General features: G+C 40.7%; 1 protein-coding gene across 4 annotated transcripts in view; it reads right to left on the bottom strand.

Moving 5' to 3' along the window:
* Positions 1 to 577: 577 nt before the first annotated feature.
* Positions 578 to 22009, bottom strand: part of SYN2 (synapsin II) — a 187407-nt gene continuing 165975 nt past the window's right edge. The window contains exons 11-14 of one of the 4 annotated variants that reach the window (XM_086618905.1): positions 7705 to 7765; positions 3546 to 3964; positions 3307 to 3443; positions 578 to 713 (exon numbers count right to left, since the gene is read on the bottom strand). In XM_086618905.1, coding sequence (XP_086475031.1) covers positions 578 to 713; positions 3307 to 3443; positions 3546 to 3964; positions 7705 to 7765 — 753 coding nt within the window. The remainder of the gene's footprint in view (positions 714 to 3306; positions 3444 to 3545; positions 3965 to 7704; positions 7766 to 22009) is intronic. The other 3 variants (XM_086618906.1, XM_086618907.1, XM_086618908.1) reach the window with 3 other exon arrangements.

The raw sequence follows: 22009 nt of genomic DNA, 5'->3' as shown, positions 1-22009 counted from the left end.
TCAGCAATACATCAGAAGTCTACGACCAGCCGATGGAAAGATTGTATAAGGAGGAAAAACTGCTTCAACTTCTCACATTATTTATGTGGCTTGACAAGAACGTCAGTGTGAATTGCCTCCTAAATTTCGGAGACAAGAACAAGTCAAGACTATACTTCCGCAGTACAAAACATTTACACACAAAATACACATGCATTGCAATGCATTGGAAATGGGTAAAGCAAGGAGAAACCCATTACTCAATGCTTTAATAACACGGTTCTACAAAGGAGTCTCAAATAGGATTATATAGTTCAGTCACAGTAAGGCCACAATATTACAATGGATAAGGACCTTAGAATTCGGCATTCTGTGCTAGTCATAGAATCCTTCCTTCTTTACAGATTTTTATACATGTTCCTGAATGGTATCTCATCAAAGTCCTTCTTTTTTTTGTTTTTTTTTTTAATAAGTTTAACATATTGCTTAATACAACAGTTAGCACAGTAGAGAAGGGTACTGTCACAGGGAAAACAAAACCTATGTAACATTCACGTAGTTTTTAGACTATATGCTAGGTGCATTTAGATGAAGCTGGCTAATCAGAAAAAAGACTAGCAAAGGATTTCCTCAAGTTTCGGATAGTTTCAGCTTTTGCTTCATCTTCATTCACAGATGATCGGAAGAAGGACGATTCTGTGAAACTGAAGGCATTTGTCAAAGACTGCGACTTGCTGCAAGACAAAAAAGCAACATGTTTGGTATGGTCATATTGTCTACCAGCTTCCGTCCACATACAACTTGTGTAAATTATGAGAGAAGGAAAAATGTCCATGAGATGTAGGCAGTTAGTTTGCGTGTGAACAAACTAGACGTTCAGCACAAGCCATACAGTTAGATGGAGCATACAGGGCTCCCGCAATGCAGCAAGTTCCTTCTGTACTTTGGTTCGAGAAGTAGGATAATCTTTTTCTTTAGAGAACACACTGCTTATTTTTACAGATCTGAAACATCATATTCCAGTAAATTGGACGATGTAAATTAGAACTTGTGGAACAAGCGGGCCTGACTGCTAAATCCAAACCACCACCCAACACGGGATGATTAATAACTGTGTTTGTTAAGGCTGCAAACAGTTAAACACAAAGAAAAATTAGTTGTATCAGCAAGAGTTTGAAGAACGAATCCTAAATTTCGAAATGTGCTCTCTCTCCCTCTCCCTCTCTCTTGGACATTTGATCCTTAATGGACGCTTAATGACACTTTATATCTTAAAAAAAAAAAAAATCCCAGAATCAGATATAATTTTTCTTGTCTATAAGCAGTGAGTCTAGCAATGCTATTCTGGTTTTAGTGCTATCATATAACTACGGTGTAAGTCTCTGTAAGCAACTTGCAAGAAAGGAAATGTCTGAAGTTTAAAACTTGAACTTGTGACTGGTCAGATAAAATATTTTAAAAGTAGGCTTGACTTCAAATAGAAAACATTAGTTACTAAACGCTTTTACTAAGAGACCCATCCATTCGTAAAACTAGTTAACTGGTTCCAGTTTTATCTCAGTACAATAACAGGATTTCAGTTTTGGCTACAGTAAAACTGAAACACTTTTCTTATTCAGATTGTCTCATATTCTCCATGGTTTGCAATTCCTCTACCTCTAAACTAATAATGTACAGCAAACAGTGCTACAGGCGTTTTAGGTTTTTCATAAATTATAGTTGTGTTAATGAGAATAGACTGATAAATGTTTGTTTGTACTCACTGAAAGAGGGAGGGTGGGAAGCAGCACTTGACTTGATTAGTAACACAATAAGTAGCCTAATTAAATATTTATTCACAGATTAATAACATGTACATACAGGTTAGGCAACAGCATGTGGGTGAATACAAAGCATACACATGCAAATAGACAGAGCTAATCCTACAGGCAGGAGATCTGAGTCTTGGTGTGGACCTGAAATTGTTTCTAGAAAGTTAGAAAAACTACCATTATTATGGCTTACATCTTAAAAACTTTAATTTCTCCTTTTTTAGTTTGTTTTAAATAGAGCCTATTCTCTTCCATTTGAAGAAAAGAAAAATGAATCTAGATCTGAACAGGGAACTAAAGGAAAGGGAGAAAGCTGGGAAACAGTATATGTTATAGTTCTCCTGTGGACCTGTTCTTCACTGTTTTTCTTAAATGTCAGAATTTCACAAGTTAAATTTCAAACTATAAACTAGTTTCCATCTTGCTTAAGAAAATCGACCTCCCTGTTCTCTACACATACTTAAATAATGGACGAATCAATGTGAGTGTTATGATTATAGAACAGAACAAAGAAATACACTGTTGTAGGAAGGCAAGGAAAATGTTGTCATCTTCGCATGGTGTCACCTAACACATCTCTTGCACTGAACGGTGCTTGGGTGAGGCCTCAGAATTGGTTCACACCAGTATTAGCATACGAGCGGGTGGAAAAAGGGGCTCTGTGTTACTTGGGTAGCACAAAGACTACACGCCAGTCTTTGTACTCACCAAAAGGAGGAAAATGCCTGGGACTGGACCAGCAATAGTGTGTGTCAGGAGCCCTACGCTGAACACCAGCAAATCATCGCTGATACCCTCCCCGTGTTCCCTGTTCACTGGGTTTAAGCTGGGGGGGGGATACAGCCAGCACAGCCACGGATCCTTTCCGCATTCGTGACGGCAGCACGTGGCTGGCTAGATATGGTAGCAGCGGGGTGCTGTGCAGCAGGGACCCCGCCACCACTGAGATAGCTACAGACAGTTCTCTGTGTGTTTCTCCTCCGGAATGGGCCCGTGCGAATCGCTTGTGCCCTACAGTCAGGAGCAACGCACAACCCTGAACGCAGCGCCGCCGTGAAGAAACCCAGTTTGGCAGCCACTGGTAACACGTTCTCTTGGGCTGCTTCTGAGATAGGCCTTTTGAAACTCCAATCTGTTCTCCGAGTGACTGCAAGGTTAAAAGTTTAAATAGATAAGACTTCCCCTTTTCTGTGCAGGCTTACAGCACACCCAGATCATGAGTCAGTGACATAAAAACGAGAAAACAAATACGAGAAAGATGATGAGTTTTCAGACCTAGCTGGGGCAGAAATTGCACAACTAACAAATGAAATTTTGTGTTGTGCTTAGGGTATAACTGATACTGTCTTACTAATCCTAAACAGAGAATAAGCTTTTGGAAATGTTTTAACCTCATTTTAGACTTGGGAACATATGTACACTTTTTTTCTGAATGTTAGACCAACTCCCAGAGTATCGTCAGGACAACAAAATTGGCGTTATGAGGAGAAAAGAAAATGGATAAAGCAAATCTTACTTAAGTTGTGGGTGAGACTGAGGCTTCTGTTGTGGAGCAGGCTGTGGAGCAGGCTGTGGAGCTGGCTGCGGAGCTGGCTGCGGCGCTGGCTGTGGAGCTGGCTGTGGAGCTGGCTTTGCAGCTGGCTTTGGAGCAGGCTGTGCCGTAGGCTTCAGAGCAGGCTGTGGAGTAGGCTTCAGAGCAGGCTGTGGAGTAGGCTTCAGAGCAGGCTGTGCCGTAGGCTTCGGAGCAGGCTGTGCCGTAGGCTTCGGAGCAGGCTGTGGAGTAGGCTTCGGAGCAGGCTGTGCTGTAGGCTTTGGAGCAGGCTGTGCTGTAGGCTTCGGAGCAGGCTGTGCCGTAGGCTTCGGAGCAGGCTGTGGAGTAGGCTTCGGAGCAGGCTGTGCCGTAGGCTTCGGAGCAGGCTGTGCCGTAGGCTTCGGAGCAGGCTGTGGAGTAGGCTTCGGAGCAGGCTGTGGCTGCGGCTGCGGCTCTGCTTCCCTCAATAATCTGGTGCTGGGAGGACCTTGAGCCTGGGGACGTGGTTGCTGGGTTGTAGGTCCAGGTGGACGCTGTGGCTGGGAAGTCGAGGGCTTTGCTGACTGCCCAGGGGGGTACATGCGCTGTGGCTGCAATGGCTCCTGGCTTTGTGATTGCATTCCTTGGGGTTGCACTGGGCCCCCTAGGTTCAGTACAAGAAAAACTTCATAACGTTATAGTATCAAAGAATTCTTACTAGATTTCATATCCAACACTTTAAAATAATCCTTGAATGTGATTAATTCTACTTTGGAGGCAAAATTCTAATAATATGGACTGCAGTTTCATGTAGTCAATACTACTAATCACAGCTGGTACATTAATAACTTGCTTGGAGCCCCAATGACTCATCCTTAAAATTGCCAAGGAGTACCAAATTTATCCCAGCAGTAGTGGTACTGACTTCAAATCAAATCAGTGGAGTTACATCCAGTATAATTTTGGCCCAGCTCAAGGAGAGGCTGCGAAATAACTCAATATACCCATAATATCTATTTCAGCAACACAGCTACCATTTTCTGTGTAGTTATTGCAGTTTGGCTCCTCCAAAGTTTTAAAATTATTTCTGTAATATTTCTCTTAGATTAACTCTTATAGCAGTCAAACAACTTTATACTGACATTTCCCGGCTAATTTAAAATCTTTTGATAACTTATTTAACACTTTAGTGAAATCTGTCAAGAGCAATACAAGAAAACACAAGGAAGTCACTACTAGTTCTTTACCAAGGAGATCTTTCCACTGAGAAGGAAGTATACTGGCAAAATACTGTATTAAGTGTGAAACTACAGTGTGTGGCAGAGACTTAGGTTGTGAAATCCAAGGCTGAAAGATGCTACATCATCATACAGGGTTCTTCTTTTCTGCTTTCTGACTGAAATAGTGCTGTGTCAGATATCAGTGGCACGCTGCTTTTATCTCAGATCTGATGTCTGAGTGCGGTTTCTGGGCTGACAGTTGGTGTAACTGAATCTTTATTCTTGCACGTGACAAGGCACACAGGACATCTGAGTTAAGGGGAAGGAAGGACAAGATGAAATTCTGAGCGATTTGTTTGTGTAATGTTTCAGTCAGGGTAAGAGCATTGCTGAACAGTAAATATTATAGAAGACAACTGATCTAGATGTTCTGAACACTTGGGAATTTTTGGTCTTAAGACAGATATTTAGTGAAGTAAAAGACGTAATCTGTTCAGGTCTCTAAAAGAAAACTTTCATATCTGGAAGTATTGCTGCGATACATGATTTTATTTTTTTTTTTAATTGCTATTATAGTTAGCTTTCCACTTACTATACGAGATTGCAGTGTATGTGTCTGAGAACAGCACGTACTAATGCTTCAGTAAGTTTTAATACAGTTGTAGCAGTGTGTTGTGGTGTAGAAAGATAAATAGCACGTACTGTATGTTAAGGAATATGCCTTCATTGTTTATTAATTTGAACCACTTTTGTAGGAAATATTTGAAGGTGATAACAAGGTCTTGCAACATCTTAATAAGGATCGTTTGCTTATTAGTCTCCTTTCACTCAATACTGAAAAACAGAAAGGTTTCTTTCCCCCACTTGTACGTACAGGCTTGAATGCCAGAAACTTTACACTGAAGACAGATATAACTTTCTTTTATTGCACATTAAGCTGTACAAGATATTTCACAGAAAAGATATACTGCTGTCACACTTCCAGCATTTGCTCACTTTCTTGCAGCTGGGTTGTACAAAAGGCAACAATCATGAAAGAAACTTTTACCAAAAATAACTCAACAAAACTGAGCATTAAGCCTACACTGTAAAACATCTGTTCCCTGTTACCCACAATATTGCACCTAAGCATGCTTACATGCAGAGAGACATTTTGGCTTGCTTCTTGTCTGTGGTATGTAGGAATAGTGTGTGCCCTTGTCAGTCCTTTGCAGTCGACAAGCTGAGATCCTATCTGAAACACCTTCTTTGCACACACAACTCACTAATGTCGTGTGAAAAGCACTTGTGAATGCTTGCACAACTACATGCAAAGAAATACCAACTGCTTTAAATGAAAATCAGTCATCAGATTCATTTTTCCACCCCAGGGCAGTGCGGTTTCTTCACTTGTATGGTGTCTGGAGGTAAGGACTGGTGAACCTGATTCTAAGTGGAATTTTCTCAATGTGGAACAAAACAGCCAATGCCATCGTTGGAATGATCACTGACCCAGACAAATGCTGATCACTGAAGCAAAATATTCATGTAATTTACTGATAGGTAGTAAACAGTAGCACTTACCACAAACATTTAAATAGCTAATAATGCATACCTTAATTCTCATCTTACCAGCCAGCTTGTACAAATAAAAGAAACACTAAGAATGATGATTCTCACTGATAATTTTTTTCCAGTGTTTGTAGGGAAAACAGAAGCAGAACATAAGGCTGTTTTCCCTTTAAACAAAATTGTTTGCACTAAACTAATGGCCACTACTCATCTTTGTACATAGTCAAGATGAAAATTACAGTTTTGTGGCTTACTTGCAACTAAGCTTTCTGGTATGCTAGCAGTGTGTAGCTTGTGATTCTAGGCTAGATTTCGCACAACAGATTACCTGCCTGACCGTGTGTTTCTCGTAATCTCACGTTGTATATCGGTTATGCGAAAATCACAAATAATTTACCTACAGAAAATCTAGCAGCTGTCAGGCATCTCAAGTCTTCTTGCATGTTTGATTTCGAGCAATTATTGTAAACCCTATTTATGTGGATAACGCTGGGACTGAATTTTCTTTATAGCTATCTGGAAATTTGTAGGTTTAAAACAGTAGACCTGAGTCGGTAAAGGAAACCGCTGACATTTTTGCCTTGCGTTCTAACCAAAGGGCAAGATCCCTAGCTGGTTAGAGGTACCTTGGTCTACCATCTCCTAACGTCTCGGTATTGGAAAAAAATGAGCTCTTACAGGAAGTTTAACAGTCCTTGAGGTACTTCTCACCAAATAACCTGGGATTTAACTCTTAGGTAGGTATAAGATTTTTGGAAGTATTTGCACTAGTTTTCATTAAAAATCTCCATAGATTACTAATTCGGAACGACAACAAAAGGTACTACTTAATTGAAATAGGATACATTAAATACTCACACTTTCACTGAGATATTGCACATAGGTGGCCCATTTACATAGCTTTGTAGCTAATAATTTAATGCAGAATTACTAAAAATATGAATACCAGTATGTAAAATAGAAGATATTTAAAATATTCCTTGGGAAGAACTGTATCTTATGGAGTCACTAAAATATTAGACTTCCACTTGCGTATAAGTAAAACTCAAATGTTAACAAACGTTATAAAATTATAAATAAAAAGCCTCACTAGCAAATTCTAATCTAGACTTTTAAAAATATATCTGGATCACCTACCTATTAGTCATGCACACGCACGAAAAAATAAAGGCTATGAGCACAGTGTGCACACACTCACCGAGTAAGCAAAAGGATTTAGGTTTGCACCTTGGTGGTTTTTTTACTTAACGATATAGAATACTGAAAAAATACTGTCTAACCATCCATAATGTACAGTTGCACTGGGCTCTAAAGAGGCACATTCTTTGTACACTGTTGACAACAGCCCTGAAATCACGAATTTTACAGAGAAAGGTAGGTAAGCATTACACGCACAGACATGAACAAGTAAACAACCAGACGGTATAGTTGACACTGCATAGAAAAAACACAGTCCAGGTCAGCACTGAAACAATGCAAAAATTGAACAAAACTGGTATGTTTGCTTTTAAGATCGTGTGTTTGTTTCTTTTCTTTTTGTCATTTTTGCTTTTAGTCTCAATTATCTAAGTAGCCTGGACTTGTTTTGGTCCTACTGCAACGCCATTACAGTCGAGAATGTACTGTAAACAACCTTGAGGTGGTGGTCGCTGAGGTGGGATTTTGTTTGGCTCTGGCTCCTTTAGTGATCCACTCTGGAAAATACATTTGAAAACAGAAGAGAAAAAAATTAGAGTAGCTTAGTTCCAATTTTCCAGTAATTTTTCTTTATTTTCATTAGAAATCTCTTTATTGGTTGGGGCTGAACACATAAATTTAATTTATTCCAGATAACATTTTCTAATTTAGTTGCTGTCCGACATGATATATGAATCCTGGACTAACCCAAAACTGAGTTCTTAAAAAAACTGCTTTCCCTTTGCAGCCTGTGATCGTGATATAAGGTGTGCCTTCTCAAATCGTACCTCTATTTGTGAACAGTCTTCCTCCTTCAGTTCCTAGCACCTTGAATGACTTTTCTGTATCTCATTGCTTCTGCTCTTTTATTTTTCTTTTTTTTAGGATAGACTGAATAGAAAAAGGACTTCAACAGATAACTTTGTGTAATTTACGAAATAATTTATTTTTAATGACAGGCACTTGCATCTGGAAGCACTAGCGCAGCAGGATTTTTTGCTAGGGGTAGTTTCACTTTGATTCGCTGACTGTAAATGGGAAGGGAGATGGACTGCTCTAAGTTAGCTGTTTTGCTAAGCAAAATGAAAGAAGGAAGCAAAAACCACAGACAAATAATAAAAATAATTAAAATTACTTCATGCTACTCCATCTGACACGTTATTAGAAACACATGTAATACTTAACTTTTCAAAACAGGAGATTTATTTGGCAGTATCCTTTTCAAATGTATACTTGTTGAGAGGGAAAGATGGGCCTGAACCAAAACTTGGGAGAAGAACACCCTCTGGGAATGTTAGTATGTGAATCCAAACTTTGTCTTAGGCCCATGTCTAATATTTTGAAAAGTGAAATATGTTAAAGCACTGGACATAATAGCTTTGGGGTAGGTTTTTTTTAGGGATCCAGAAAACTAAATTGCCATCTGTCAAGAGGGAAAAACCCCAGAACGTATTAAATAGTAAATGTAAAATTAATTAAACATGTTTCTTGCAAAGCTTACTGTTTTTTTCTGATAGATTTGTATTTGGTCTTCGACCTATAGAAATAAATCTTACTCACAGCGATGTAAACTCCTGCACAGCAATCTACAAGTCACACTTTTTAAATGTTGCAAGACAACGCCACTCTTATCGTATGCAGCTGTTGCAAATTGCTTTCTCTGCTTTACTTACATAAATAAAAGGATATAGAGCAGGTCCAAAACTCTAACTATTCAGAGATACCAACCTTCAGAAGACCAAATGAGGAGTAAAAATGATACATACAAAATGAATGAGGCAAAATGTGATCCTTATATCAACTGACTCAGTTACACAGCTCTCGGTAAGCGCCATTGTAAGGATGAGGACACGTAGAAAAGAAGAGAATTTTGTAAGGAAAGACACAGCCACCCAAAGATTTTACAGTGCTTTAGTGTGGGTTAAAGTCTGCTGTTTTGTTTCTCTCCTTTCTCTAATTTTCTGAACCACATGTAGAAGTTGACATTCTATCCCATGCATGTTTCACCAACGTTAAGTATCTGTGGTATCCACCCGGTATAATGCGTTGGAGCTCACTGAAACAATATGCATCTGCATCAGTAACTCCTTGGATACGGGAAATTAGCCCAGAGCGGAAACCTTGAAAAGTTGCCCTCGAGGAGCTAACTCCTTTCATATCCTCGTACCATTGTTCTGATGCACCTGGCACCCTCCTCGGGATGCCTGTAGGGCGTTTGGGTGCTCTGGCTTCCAGAGAGCGCCTCCGTCTCCTTTGGTGGTGCAGCGTGACGCACGGAGCGTGCCCTTAAAGGGAAAGTCTAACTACTTGGGCTTGAGGACCTCCAAGAGTCTCCTTCTGGAGGACCAAACGGATCACGTGACTTTTGTTAGCAAGCAGTAATATTTGATAAGGAATATTACTACGATCACTGTGTGACAGACTTCCCAGCCTTACCAAGGGCCACAAACCAACACGTATGGTCCTCTGTGGTGGCAGAGGATGACTAGGGAGGATATGAGTGTTGCTATTTTTCTACTGAAACAAAAAGGTTACGTAGGTAAAACTCATCTTTTATTTAGACACTGAAAACACAGGCTGGCAGTTTAAATTCACATCTACTTTAACGTTAAAACAACATCTGCAGGGCCTCCGTCTCCTCCACGCCCGGAGGCCGAAGCAAATCTGTCATTTGTTCTGGCACTGAAACTTTCTCGGGTTTTATCGCACACGCCGCCCGACTGACTTGACATGACAACATCCGTACTTATGCAATCCGCCTATCTCTCCATCTTACAAAGAAATTATTTTATCCTAAATTAAGCTTTTGATAAACCCTACAGAAGCTGGCTGATCTTCACCTCTGCTGTTCTGAAGGTTCAGAGCCTTTGTGCGTTTTCTGTTGGAGATGTGTTTCCCCCTCTCTAGTCACTGACTGCAGCTGTCCTGATTTTACCACCCACGCATCCTTTTTTTTCACCAGATATCACCTGGTGCTTCCAGGAACCTCACCCACACTCCAGGCCAATCACATGGGTATATTACTTTTGCTAATTAGCCAACCCACCCAGGCTGACCCAAAAAGACTAATTAGCATTCATTCCTAATTGAGAAATCTTACTCATGGTTTTTCAATGGTCTGTAGTAACCCAGTCCTTTTCAAGAGTCTTTTCTTTCAGAGTCAGAAACCTCGATACTTGGTATTACAGACAGGCTTTGAACCAGTCTTGTTTGCTGTCCTGAGCCAAGGCCTTTAATAAAACCCAGGCTTCTTCTAAAACACCAGTTGTTGGCAAATTAACTGCAGACTGTTCCTTCTCACCTCTCCAAGGTGGTGTGCCAATGTAATTGTAGGAGCTGCTAACTCCTTATAGGCAACACAATCTCTCTGAACAGCGATGCTGGACTAGACCTGTCCTGCAGATGTACTCACTCCTCTTGTTTTTTTTTTTCTCTTTTTTCCTTTGTTGCCCAGCCTAGAAGCTCACCCTCCTACCACTTTCTTTTAGTACAAACATGTTTTCCCGTACTGCCATTCTGATCTACAAACTTGCCTATTCCTTAGTTCAAACATTGCACGGAGCAAGGATTAGAATGCAGCATATATCACGGAAAATGACTCTGAACAGATCCGTATTTGGATACTCAGGGCTAAAGAGTAAAATTAGCAGCACAGAAGCTAGAAATTACAGTGTTTAGTAGGGTTTAGGATTACCTAAGTGAGGTGTCGAAACTGCTGTCTTAAGGAGCCCTTTTGGTTTTCATTTTATGGAACATAACTTTCAAATTACATCCAAATTCCCCAAAGAGAAGGGATTGTTGCTGATGATAGTAACATTATATAGAACTGTTTATGGAATCTCTCCTGTTCAAAGGGGATTTACTGTTTATATAACTATTCTAAAAAATACAACTTTACTTGTGAAAAACTCTAAGCCACATGCATGCTGTGAGCATACTGCAGTGATTTCTCAGCTCTGGGCATAACAATTGATGCTTTGGTTGCATAATGGTCTTTAAGAATATCAGCTAAGTAAATTAACTACAGCCAGAGCAGAAACCCCTCTGCTTGTCCAGAAGACAGATGTCTCTACATGTTTCTGTGGCACTTGCTTCCTTTCCACACTTACCTGAAACAGCCTCCTTAGAATTCTGGGGGTAGAACTGGCGGAAAGAACTGTTTGTTCTTCAAAGCATGCTGTATTAGAATTTGATCAGTGGTATTACTTCTTTTTCTACCCTGTAGATTTATATAAATGCAGATTGGATTCCTATGTACTTGAATTTTGAATAGTCTGAAGAATGTCAAAATGGGTGGGAGCAAAAGCAGCAACTTGGCAGAGAAATAGCCCTTGGGCAAAAGAGATGCTAAACTGAGTCCCAGCAAAAATTGATTTTGATTTGGCTGAGTTTGAACATTTTGTGAACTATAGTTGGAGCACGTATAGTTGTTTTTGGGTTTCGTTTGGTTTTCTTTGTAATGCAACAATAGAAGCTTTTCACAGGTATTTCAATATTTGAAGGGAAAGCCATGTTTTCAGGTCAAGAAGTAGAGGGATCAAGTGAGAACTGACAAAAAACGAGCCCAGTTAGATCTCATAAGGCATCAAGAATAAATAGTAAACCAAATAAGTAACAGGAGAACTAAGAAAAAATGTGATTGCTAAGGAGATAGGTAATTTAGATAATTTAAGGAAGGTGTCAATAGTAAATTAATGTTTGAAGTGTCATAGATTATGAGAAATACAGGAGCAAGGGCAAAATGGCAGGTGGGACAAAAGCTAAAAATGAGATGAAGGTAAGAATCAAAGATCTTCCTGGGCTCATATTGGTCAGACCAGATATTCTTCATCTTGGAAACCAAAACCAGCTGACTCACGAGATAGAGAATTCCATACCAGATATCTCTAACAATTGGAAATGTACGAGTTACACTGGAGAAAGTTAAGCACTAATACTACAGGAATTACATTGTGGGTAACGAGGTGACTACTGAAGACATAGGCAGTTACTGAAGAAAAACTAATGGGAAGGATATAAATGGGATGTGGAACTCCAGTAGATTTTTCATTAATTAAGTTGGCACAAAAAAGTAGGTGTGTGCTACTAAAACCTGTAAATGATACAGAGCTGGAAGACTACAGGACCAAAATATCCTAAGAAAGAATGGAATTGATGAGTGGAGTTACAGAAAATGAAAAAGAGAAAAGAAACTTAAATGCAATGTCCAAGATAATTTCTTTATGGACTAATAATATGCATCAGTCAGAAACGCAGAGTTCGCTAACTGAAATCTAATGGGAGAGGTTTGCGCAGTGAAAAATCCCAAATCCTATCACACATTCAGTGAAGTATTTGCAGGAGGCGTTAGGCACGATGCTGTGCATCGTTTACATCACCCCTGCTCCAGAGAGATGACTGTAAGCTGATCTGGTGCAGAAAAGTGCTATTAAACTGAGCAGGCAGATGGAAGAGTCTCTACCTACAGCATTTGGAAGCGCAGGTCTTGCTTTGTTTAGCAAAATGAAAGCTTGAATGCAGTACAGTTGCTTTTTATAAATATACTTTAAACTGATTTTGAGATTTCGATTAGATATAAGGAAGAAATTTCTTACATTGAGCGTGGTGAGGCACTGGCACAGGTTGCCCACAGAAGTTGTGGCTGCCCCATCCCTGGAAGTGTTCAAGGCCAGGTTGGACGAGGCTTTGAGCAACCTGGTGTAGTGGAGGATGTCCCTGCCCATGGCAGGGGGGTTGGAACTAGATGATCTTTGAGGTCCCTTCCAACCCAAACCATTCTATGATTCTATGATTCTATACTGTACTGGTAAAGAACTAAGCAGAAAACAAGCTAGACTGAAGGACAATGCAAACCAAGAAGAAAAGGGAATAAACTGAGTAAAACTGGGCTGGAAATAAGCATGGCAGGGATACTTACCAGTTGCTGGTTCACACCTTACCCTGTTTCGGGTGGACCTGGCATAGGTGATGTATCTGCTTCACAGTGTTGCCAGTAGTACTGAACAGGACCACAAAGGTTTTGTGATTTATTGTATTCTATCTTCCCTGTGGGCTGAGAAAGGCAGTGAAGCAGGCCTGGTTCCAGTCACAGTGGAGAGATGTGGTAAGGCCCATCCTAAAAAGAAGCCACCTCCACTTTGTCTAGTGCAAAGAGGGGCAGGTAGAGGAGAGTTGGCTCCTGCTTTTTACCGTTTTTTTTTTGAGTGCCAGTGTTCAGTTCGCTGCAGAAATCTGCATGGAAACAATACTCTCAGCAAAACTGATGCCAGCCTAAAGCTTCTTCATGTTGAAGTTGTAGTAAAGAATTCAAAAATTTTGGAGCAGCTTTTGCTATTGCTCAACCAACTTTCCAAACTACCTGTGTAAAACCTGTTAAGATCTTCCTCTGAATGGGAAAGGAAATGACTGCTAAGAGCTATACAGCATAATATTCATTTGGAATAGTATTTACAAAATGCACTGAAAAAGGCTTTTTTAACATCAAAAAGTTTTCTAACTCAGATTTTATAGACTAAGTGTTTTCCATTGCTAGATAACTAATTACTTCCTAGAGAATGGTTTCCTTCTTCAATATTTTTATACACAGTCTTAAAAATGAGTACACTAACATGGGCTCACTGCTGTTAAAAGGGACACTCCAGTATTTTCCCTGGGATACTGAAACAGGTGACCTCCCATTGCCCATTCCAGCCCTATTTTCTGTTATTCTGCCGAACAAAAATAATCCCACCCCCTAAAGAGATGAGGTTTCTAGAGAAAAAGTAGGATGCTGACTTATTAGGGAAAAAGAATTTCTTAAGTAGCATCAGATGTTGAAGCTAGATGGCCCCCCTCTGTAGCCGATCAATAGTTCTGACGGACAAGGACAGTCTTTTTTCTGTAGCTCTTGCTTAAAGAAGCCAGATTTCAACTGGCTGTTCAAAAAAAAGTCTGGTTTTGAAAAGGAAACATTAAAAGCATGTGGTTGCACAGCAGATTTCAGGCAGTTCTTTCCAGGGAAAGAGCTGCTCCCCACAGACAAGGAAGGAATGTGGGCTATGTGATAGGAGAGAGCTCCCTCTGTGTGCTAAAGCAGCTGAGACTGAACTAGGGATGCATGCGGGTTCGTACCAGAGAGACAGCTGGACAGGCAAGTGAAAGGGGTACAAAGTATCTGGAAGACTGTCCAGCTAGTGGAAAGTTAAGCTTACACCTTTCCCAGTGCACACAGGCACTTCTACGTACATAGAGGATGAAGTACCCCTTGGGGCTTGATAGTGTCAAAATCCTACGCTGTTCTTGGAAGTTTTAAGGAAGGCTTTGACCCTTGAACCCAGGGTGATGCTATGCTCTATCTGCTCCTCCAGTCTTTAAAAAAAAAAAAAAGCAGATTTTTTTTTTTTAAATATGGGATGGCAAATGATCCTTGCACAAACAGGAAGAGATTAAGATCTGCAGAACTTCATCTTAAGCCACAAAGATCCGTCATTGCTGGATCCATTCAGAATTGAAGTTTATGCTTTGAAACAAGAGGGTCTGGAAGAAGATGGTGGAGCTAACCCAAGTCCAGTCTTATAACCCACATACCCACATTTTATCTTAATAGTATTGCATCAGAGTTACAGAACAGTGGAGTGGGAGGACGCATGGAGAAGCAGCAGCGCAGGGAGGGAAACACTTGAGCTCTCCCCCAAACAATAGCAAAGTTCAGAACTCTGGTGTATGAACAGAGCACGGGACCTGTCCGTCAATGGTCGCATGCGCTTCTCTTCTTGCTTCTCCTGGTGCAGCACAAGGACACAGCCACCACAGCTTGTGGTGGCTGCTCTGAACCCTGACGAGCTTCCCGAGTCTTTCCTCGGAGCTGAGAGAGACTGGAGAACAGTCTTGATACACAAGCAGCTGAACACCAGCTCGCTCTACTGGCAGCTGCCCAGATGGAGCACCGATCCACCCCTGGAGCAGTGTGAAGTCGTGGTGTGGGAGGGAGGTTGCTTCCTTTTTCTATGGAGGAATCAAGAGTATGTGCAAACGAGCTGCTCCGTTTGGGATTTTTCTGTAATTTCTCTCCGTGCTTATCCTTATTTAAAAAATTTTAACGCATATTTAGCACATGGTCCTTATTCAAAATCAACTGTGGCAATGACTGCTGGGAAGAGGGACAGAATCCTCGCAAGTCAAACATGGAGTAAAGCCAAATAGCTTCACTTAACAGGTTAAGATTTAAAGGTCAGAGAAATCAAATAAAAAAGTCAAGTGGAGGCAGAGAATGATAACAAAAAAAGTAGAGGGGAAACACCCACCACAGTGGGGAAAGGAAAGGAGACTAAGGAAAAGCCTCCAAAACAAAGAAATTCCTGTTACATTCAGCTTAAATAAACAAAATGAGAGAGTGAAAATAGATGAAAAATTAGATAAAATAAAAAAACCACAAAAGGATCCTATGTGATAGTAATTATAGCACTAAGACAAAACAGAGATATACTGATGTGATTACTATTTTCCTTGTTTTAATTTTGAAAAGGCTGGGTTTTGCTCTAAAATGGAATTAGGACGTATTTTGAAGTCTCCCCCAAAATGCCTGTGGGACGAGAAAGCTATTTCTCACAGAAGTCTACTAAGAACATACAGGCTACTCTATAATGATGGGCTCATGATTATTAAAAAATTAAGTGATGGGCACATGATTATTAAAAAATTCACTATTTTCTTTGTTCTTGAGGGTAGTCATCATGGACTTTCAGAATTCAGATGACTGAAGTCAATCTAATCATCCTGGCCCTGAGGCTTGGCTCTGTCAGGTTGCCTGTGGGGCTCTTTCCTTTGGGCTCTTCTAAGGAGTATTTGCGTGAGCAGCTCTTCACTTACCAAGCTTTGCTCAGCTTGTCTGCAGGGCTCCTGTGTGTCTCCAGGTACACTGTTGGTGATGAGCATTCAATATAGAGTATTCAGAAATGAAAAAAAATTATCAGGCCACATCCTAAAAGCTTTCATTTCATTTGGACAAATTTTTGTTGACGTCAGTAGAAATTTTGACCGAATCATCCCACCTTTAATAAATGCCCTCACTGAACTCTCTCTCACAGATGGCCTAACTGCCATCGAATCCTTTAAAAAGGGCATTGTAAAGGCACACTTGTTTTGTTGCTGGCACTTTATTTCAAAACAAGCTTAGAAAGACAAGCACTTATTAGTGCTTTGATTTAATCACCCTCATTTAATGGCCACGTTGGCAGCGAACCACTAAAAGCATTTATGTAGACATTTATCACTAGCAAATACCCAGCAAGCTGTTTACCTGTTACTTCTTCTCACCAGTGAGACTAAATAAGCAACAGAACTGAGCAACACGTACGTACCTCCCTCAGTAATTACTCCATCTACTGGTACAGGATCTCAGTAAGTATTTTAAAATAGGTTACCTTGACTTCCAGGATCAATCTGTTAGTACAATCTCTGTTCCACGTTTGTACATTGTGTCCCACTGTTTTTTAATTACTGTCAATATTAAAAATCTTAGGATTTGTTTTCCTGCATGAACTTTGTTTTTAATATATTACAATAGCTGAATGTCAAGTTCGAATGCTTAAAATAAATCAGGCTTTAATGCAACAGTGACTGTTTTAAATAGATGGATGTCCTTCATCCAGCAGTCGGACACTCTGCCCCTGATGTGATCCTGATCCCTGTCACTCACATGAGAACACGGGACCTGCCCTGGATAGGTGTCTTATTCAAAGACAGACAAAACGTTCTTAGTGTACAAAAAAATATATGCTCTCATTTTATACTTGTGATAAATAAACCTGGCTGTCAGAAATTTCCCTGGAATGAAGTGTGCCTCAAATGTGGCCTTTTCCCAGGACGTGGTGAGCTCAGGGTTCACACATGACTGTTTTCTTCTGCATTTCTTACTTCCACACATTCATATATGGATCTAAAAGGGTAACAGCTACTGTTCTTCTGTTTTCACAAACATAAAATAACTCGAAGGTTAAAAACCCCTTTGACTAAAATAAGCATCCCCTCTTCCAAATATCCACAGCTAAACATTGTGTGTATATATACATTTATATCTATGTACCCATTGAGGCAGCACATTACAATATACTGCATATTAAAATAATGCAAATAAACACATCCCAACAGCATGATGAGAAATTCGGGAATAGGGGGCATTTGGCGTTCCGCGGTGCCTCCCCCGCCCCGAGCAGCGGCCACACGGTGCCGCTGTGAGCCCGCCCGGTGCCGCCACTCCCGCAGCCCCGGGGCGACCGGCTCGGGGGGACCCGCAGCCCCGGGGGGACCCGCAGCCCCGGGGGGACCGGCCCGGGGGGACCCGCAGCCCCGGGGGACCCGCAGCCCCGGGGCGACCGGCTCGGGGGGACCCGCAGCTCCGGGGGGACCCGCAGCCCCGGGGGGACCCGCAGCCCCGGGGGGACCGGCTCGGGGGGACCCGCAGCCCTTCCAGGACGCCTTGTAACCATTTAGGGCTTCCCTGTCCGTTTTCCGAAGGGCTCTGGGCTCCCCCGGCCTTTCCAGGGCACTGTGTGTGGGGCTCTGTGATGGACGCAGCCCCGGCAACATCTGCCATCGCTCCTCAGGAGTTTTGACACGTTCCATGTTTTAGATTCTCTGCCCGTATTTTCAGGAAGGCGTCTTGCCGCTGCTTGACTAATTTGGCGTTAATTCACAACAATAACTCAATAAGCATTTTCATAGGAAGAGTCATTTCCTTACTAGGGACTACGATTTAAATGAAAGTCTAATGACTGATATGACTTTCACTTTTTTGCCAGTGCAAGTGGTAAAGAATAACTACTTCGATTTCGTTTGGCTGCCAAAGCACACACAAACCGTCTGAGGTAAATGCTGCACAGAAAAAACCTTTTCCATCGCTTCCGTAGGCTACGAGGCTGCTCAACTAGTATCTACACAGATACACTTGTTTACTGACAAGCTATACGGCTCTGTTTATCGAGAGTAACGTCACGCAAGAGTTGGGAAAGGTGAATATAGCAAAATCCTGTCCAGGCTTTTCCCGGGGTCTCTGTGCTCTCTTGCCCTGAGCAGAGAGAAAGTCAGGCTCATCTCTGGAATATATTTAGGATCTGGGCTTCCATCAGACGTAATTCCACAAATCTGGGTACACCAGCTTTATGGTCATATGATGCTGTAGCTGCCGTTTATCCCCTATTTAAATGTCTTCCTAAGAGAAAGAACTACTGCACGTATGGTTTCAGGGGCCATTAGATCACTTAGCAGCCTTCTTAAGGCTGTTCTTAAGTTACTGCTGCTGTCTGTTAGTATAGATCTAACCACGCCAGGGAGTGATCTGCTTTGCACCAGTCCAGCAGGATTTGTATTTGTATTTGTATTTGTATTTGTATTTGTATTTGTATTTGTATTTGTATTTGCATTTGTATTTGTATTTGTGTTTGTATTTGTATTTGTACTCGGTATTTACCCTCGTTCACGCAGGATGATTTAGTGCGGTCTCTGCATTTGTTTGTTCGTGAGGCAGTCCTTCCTTCCAGACAGAAGAAGAAAGATGCCAAGGGATTGTGACAGAAAGAAAATTCTTGCTGGTGATGTGAATTGGTTAATTGAGCATTAGGGGTCTGAAGGATGATACAAAGCTGTAGCAAACCTGTTACAAGTCATGGCCCTGTTCCTCTTCCTCTAACCAATATACTGCGAGACTGTGCAAAGCAGAAAGTCATTAAAAATTAGGTCCACACCTCAAATTTAGTGCAGAGAAGTTTACTTCTCCTAATAAGCAGACTCATACTGAATTCTAGATTTCCATGCAACTCCAGGGTGGGATCCCTCCCAATTAAGCGCATTGTCCTTCAGATAAGATCAAATCAAGTAACCGTATTACCTGGCCATCATAAAAGCTTCAGTGATTTGAAACAAATTGCTGCTCATCAGAAGTAGTTTGCTTTAAAAAAAACCTAAATCCCACAGATGGAATGTAATAGAACTGTGACTACTCTTCTGGAAGCTCAAGAACAGGTAATTTGATAATGATTTCCTTTTCTCTCTGGAGGTAATACTTTCTGTTATTTACACTGTTCACATTGGTTCAATTTTCTCTCTGAACATAGAAAAATAAAAGTGGAGAAAAGTGCTTGGCTCTAGTTAAATTGTGTAAGGGGTCAGGGAATGAAGAATGAGTAAGATATAGAGAAAAATAAGAAAAATGATAATAAATTAAACCAGATCTCTAAATAGCTGAAGACAGCTGAGTAAGGGCTCCTCGACCCAGTCACTACTGAACTTCATGTATTGCACTGAACTTCAGTGTGAGCGAAGAGTGAAAAAGGTATTAAAGCATTTTAGGAAAAAAGTGTTACGAAATAAAACACTTCAGGTTCTGCCATTCTATTCTCAAAATTAAATTAAAGTACCGTCCTCTTTACTTCTGCCTCATTTTTTGCCTTATTACTGTTGTGCTACTCCTTCCTCTTAAGTCGAACAGAGCCAGGATGCAGCTGAATGTTGTGCTCTTTGTGATGTTACGTCGTGATGGATATTATGTCTCTGGTGTATAAATTCCTTCTTTCCATTAAGGATAAGAAATTCTTTGTTCTTTTGCGGATAATGCAACATGGTCTCGACATTGCTGGACAGAAATATGATTTCCCTAATACGATTTTCCTTAGCTTCCACTGCTAGCATGACGGTAATCATTCCCATTTTAGGGTAATACTCACGCACAATGCAATATTCTACGCAGAATTTAGTTCACCACAATTCATATCATGACTTGATATGCAGCTTTGAGTAGGTGTTCTACTGTTACTGTTTTATATACAAATGCTGCTACAGAAATAAGCACAAAAGAGCCTGCACTCAGCAACCACCTGAAGAGTTTTGCCAATCCAGGCAGCAGAAGTTTCGGCAGTGATCTTTCCTATCAACAGATGGAGACAGAGATAAGTGATTTCACTGGCTAGAGCACTTCACTAGGCAGTTTAACCTACTGCTTAGTATTTTAGGAAAGATTTGAAACAGGCTTCTCAACAGATCTGTCAAAAGTATTCAAAGGAGTTACAGAAGGTGGAAATTTAGATTTCCATCATTTTATTGCCTGCAAGTAGAGCAGATTTGTCTCATGGAAAACTTTTTATCAAAATCGTATTCCTAGATAAAATTCTATTTTATATTTTCATCATGGTTATGAGTAAAACAAGCTGTCACGTTCTCAAATTAAATAGAAACAGCTTAATTTTTGGAAAGAGTTTTTTGACCATACGTAGTTACATCAGGCAGAACTTCTCTGAGTCCAAGGGTTGTTGCTTTTCTTTGCAGTGGGAAGACTCATAAAGCAGCTGCTAAGAGCAAAACTGGGAAGCTTTGAATCCTGTAGTCAAGCATATTTTCTATCCCAGTCCAGTTCGATCATGCTGTCAAAGGTTTGCACTACACTGTAGCCCGGGCCCACAGGAGAGGGGTCACCATGAGACAGTTTGTTCGCTGCAGCCAGAGTTAAGTGGCACGAGGTGCAACACACAGAACTGCAAACGGGAGCTTTTCTCCTTCACCCCTTCTCCGCCATCCTGTGGAACAGCAGAGCTTGTTATAGAGCCTGCGCAAGTGGTTATAGATAAAAAAATACGTAATACACAAAATATACATTCAAATAAGCTCAATATATCTGATATCTCGGATTATAGATTTAATGGGTTTAAGAAGGACAGGATCTGCACCTCTGAGGTTTCAACATAAGCAGGACAGTTGTCTGAGGTCCCTGCCTTTGAATTTGCTCCTTCTGGCACTCTGACAGAGAGCACTTTGTTGGCCTTCAGAACATATGGCAAGGCCAATCATTTCCACCAAGATTTGGCTTCATTGCTCTAAACAAAGACTTATTTTCCTAATCATTGATTTGTTTTTTGATGGATAGTTAATTGGAATCCTACTGACCATTGCAGGCATTTATAAACTGAAGCATTCTTTTATGTACGATGAACCCAATGTCACAGTAGTGGGTAGATTATAAGTAATTTTTAAAAACCCATGCAGATAATCAGGGAATCCAAAACATGGCACATCTGTAGCTGTACTATTGACTAGAAACTGTTCATTTAAAAGCAGAAGTAGCAAAACACACAAATTACTCTTTGATGTTTGTATTACTTTGGTTTCTAAGACCACACATACATATGCACAGACTTGATTTGGGAAAAATTACTGGCTTTGCATTTTAGGTGACCTGCAGAAATATGCAGTATGCTCCTGCCCCACAAACGAACGGGTTGTATTTATCAAGATTGGGAAATCATTTCTCAGATTAGAAAACGAGAAGACTGTTCATAGATGAAAGGGACAGCGTGTTTTAACAGACTGATTCTACTCTTAGGAAAACAACCTAGCTAAAAATTGACCACGTATGCTGAGGTATCTGTTTTAAATACCATAGGTCTGTTTCAGGATTTTCCCTTAAAGCTGGGAAGATTAACGGGTATTTGCAAATAGTATCTTCCATGGAAATTCAGATCCCCTTTGTCTGTTCAAAACTGGTGGATAATATGACAAGGCAAATTTTAAGGAAGCAGAGTCTGATTATTTGAGATAAAAACTAACAAATATTGCAAAGATTCCAAAGGGATATCTCTCATTTTGGTTAATTGCAATCCATAATTTAAGGATAGGATAAGGAAAAGAGGATTAATGTTGAGTAACATCCTGTGGCTGTTAGCAAAGGATAATGGCAAAGGCTATCCTTCAGCAACCTAAGCTAAGTCGAAATCTAACAGAAGTTCAGCAGCTAGCTA

This window comes from Tauraco erythrolophus, chromosome 12 (genome assembly GCF_009769465.1).
Source record: "Tauraco erythrolophus isolate bTauEry1 chromosome 12, bTauEry1.pri, whole genome shotgun sequence".
NCBI lineage: Eukaryota > Metazoa > Chordata > Aves > Musophagiformes > Musophagidae > Tauraco > Tauraco erythrolophus.
The sequence above is the reverse complement of the archived record's forward strand: the minus strand, read 5'-3'. Positions and strand labels throughout refer to the sequence as shown.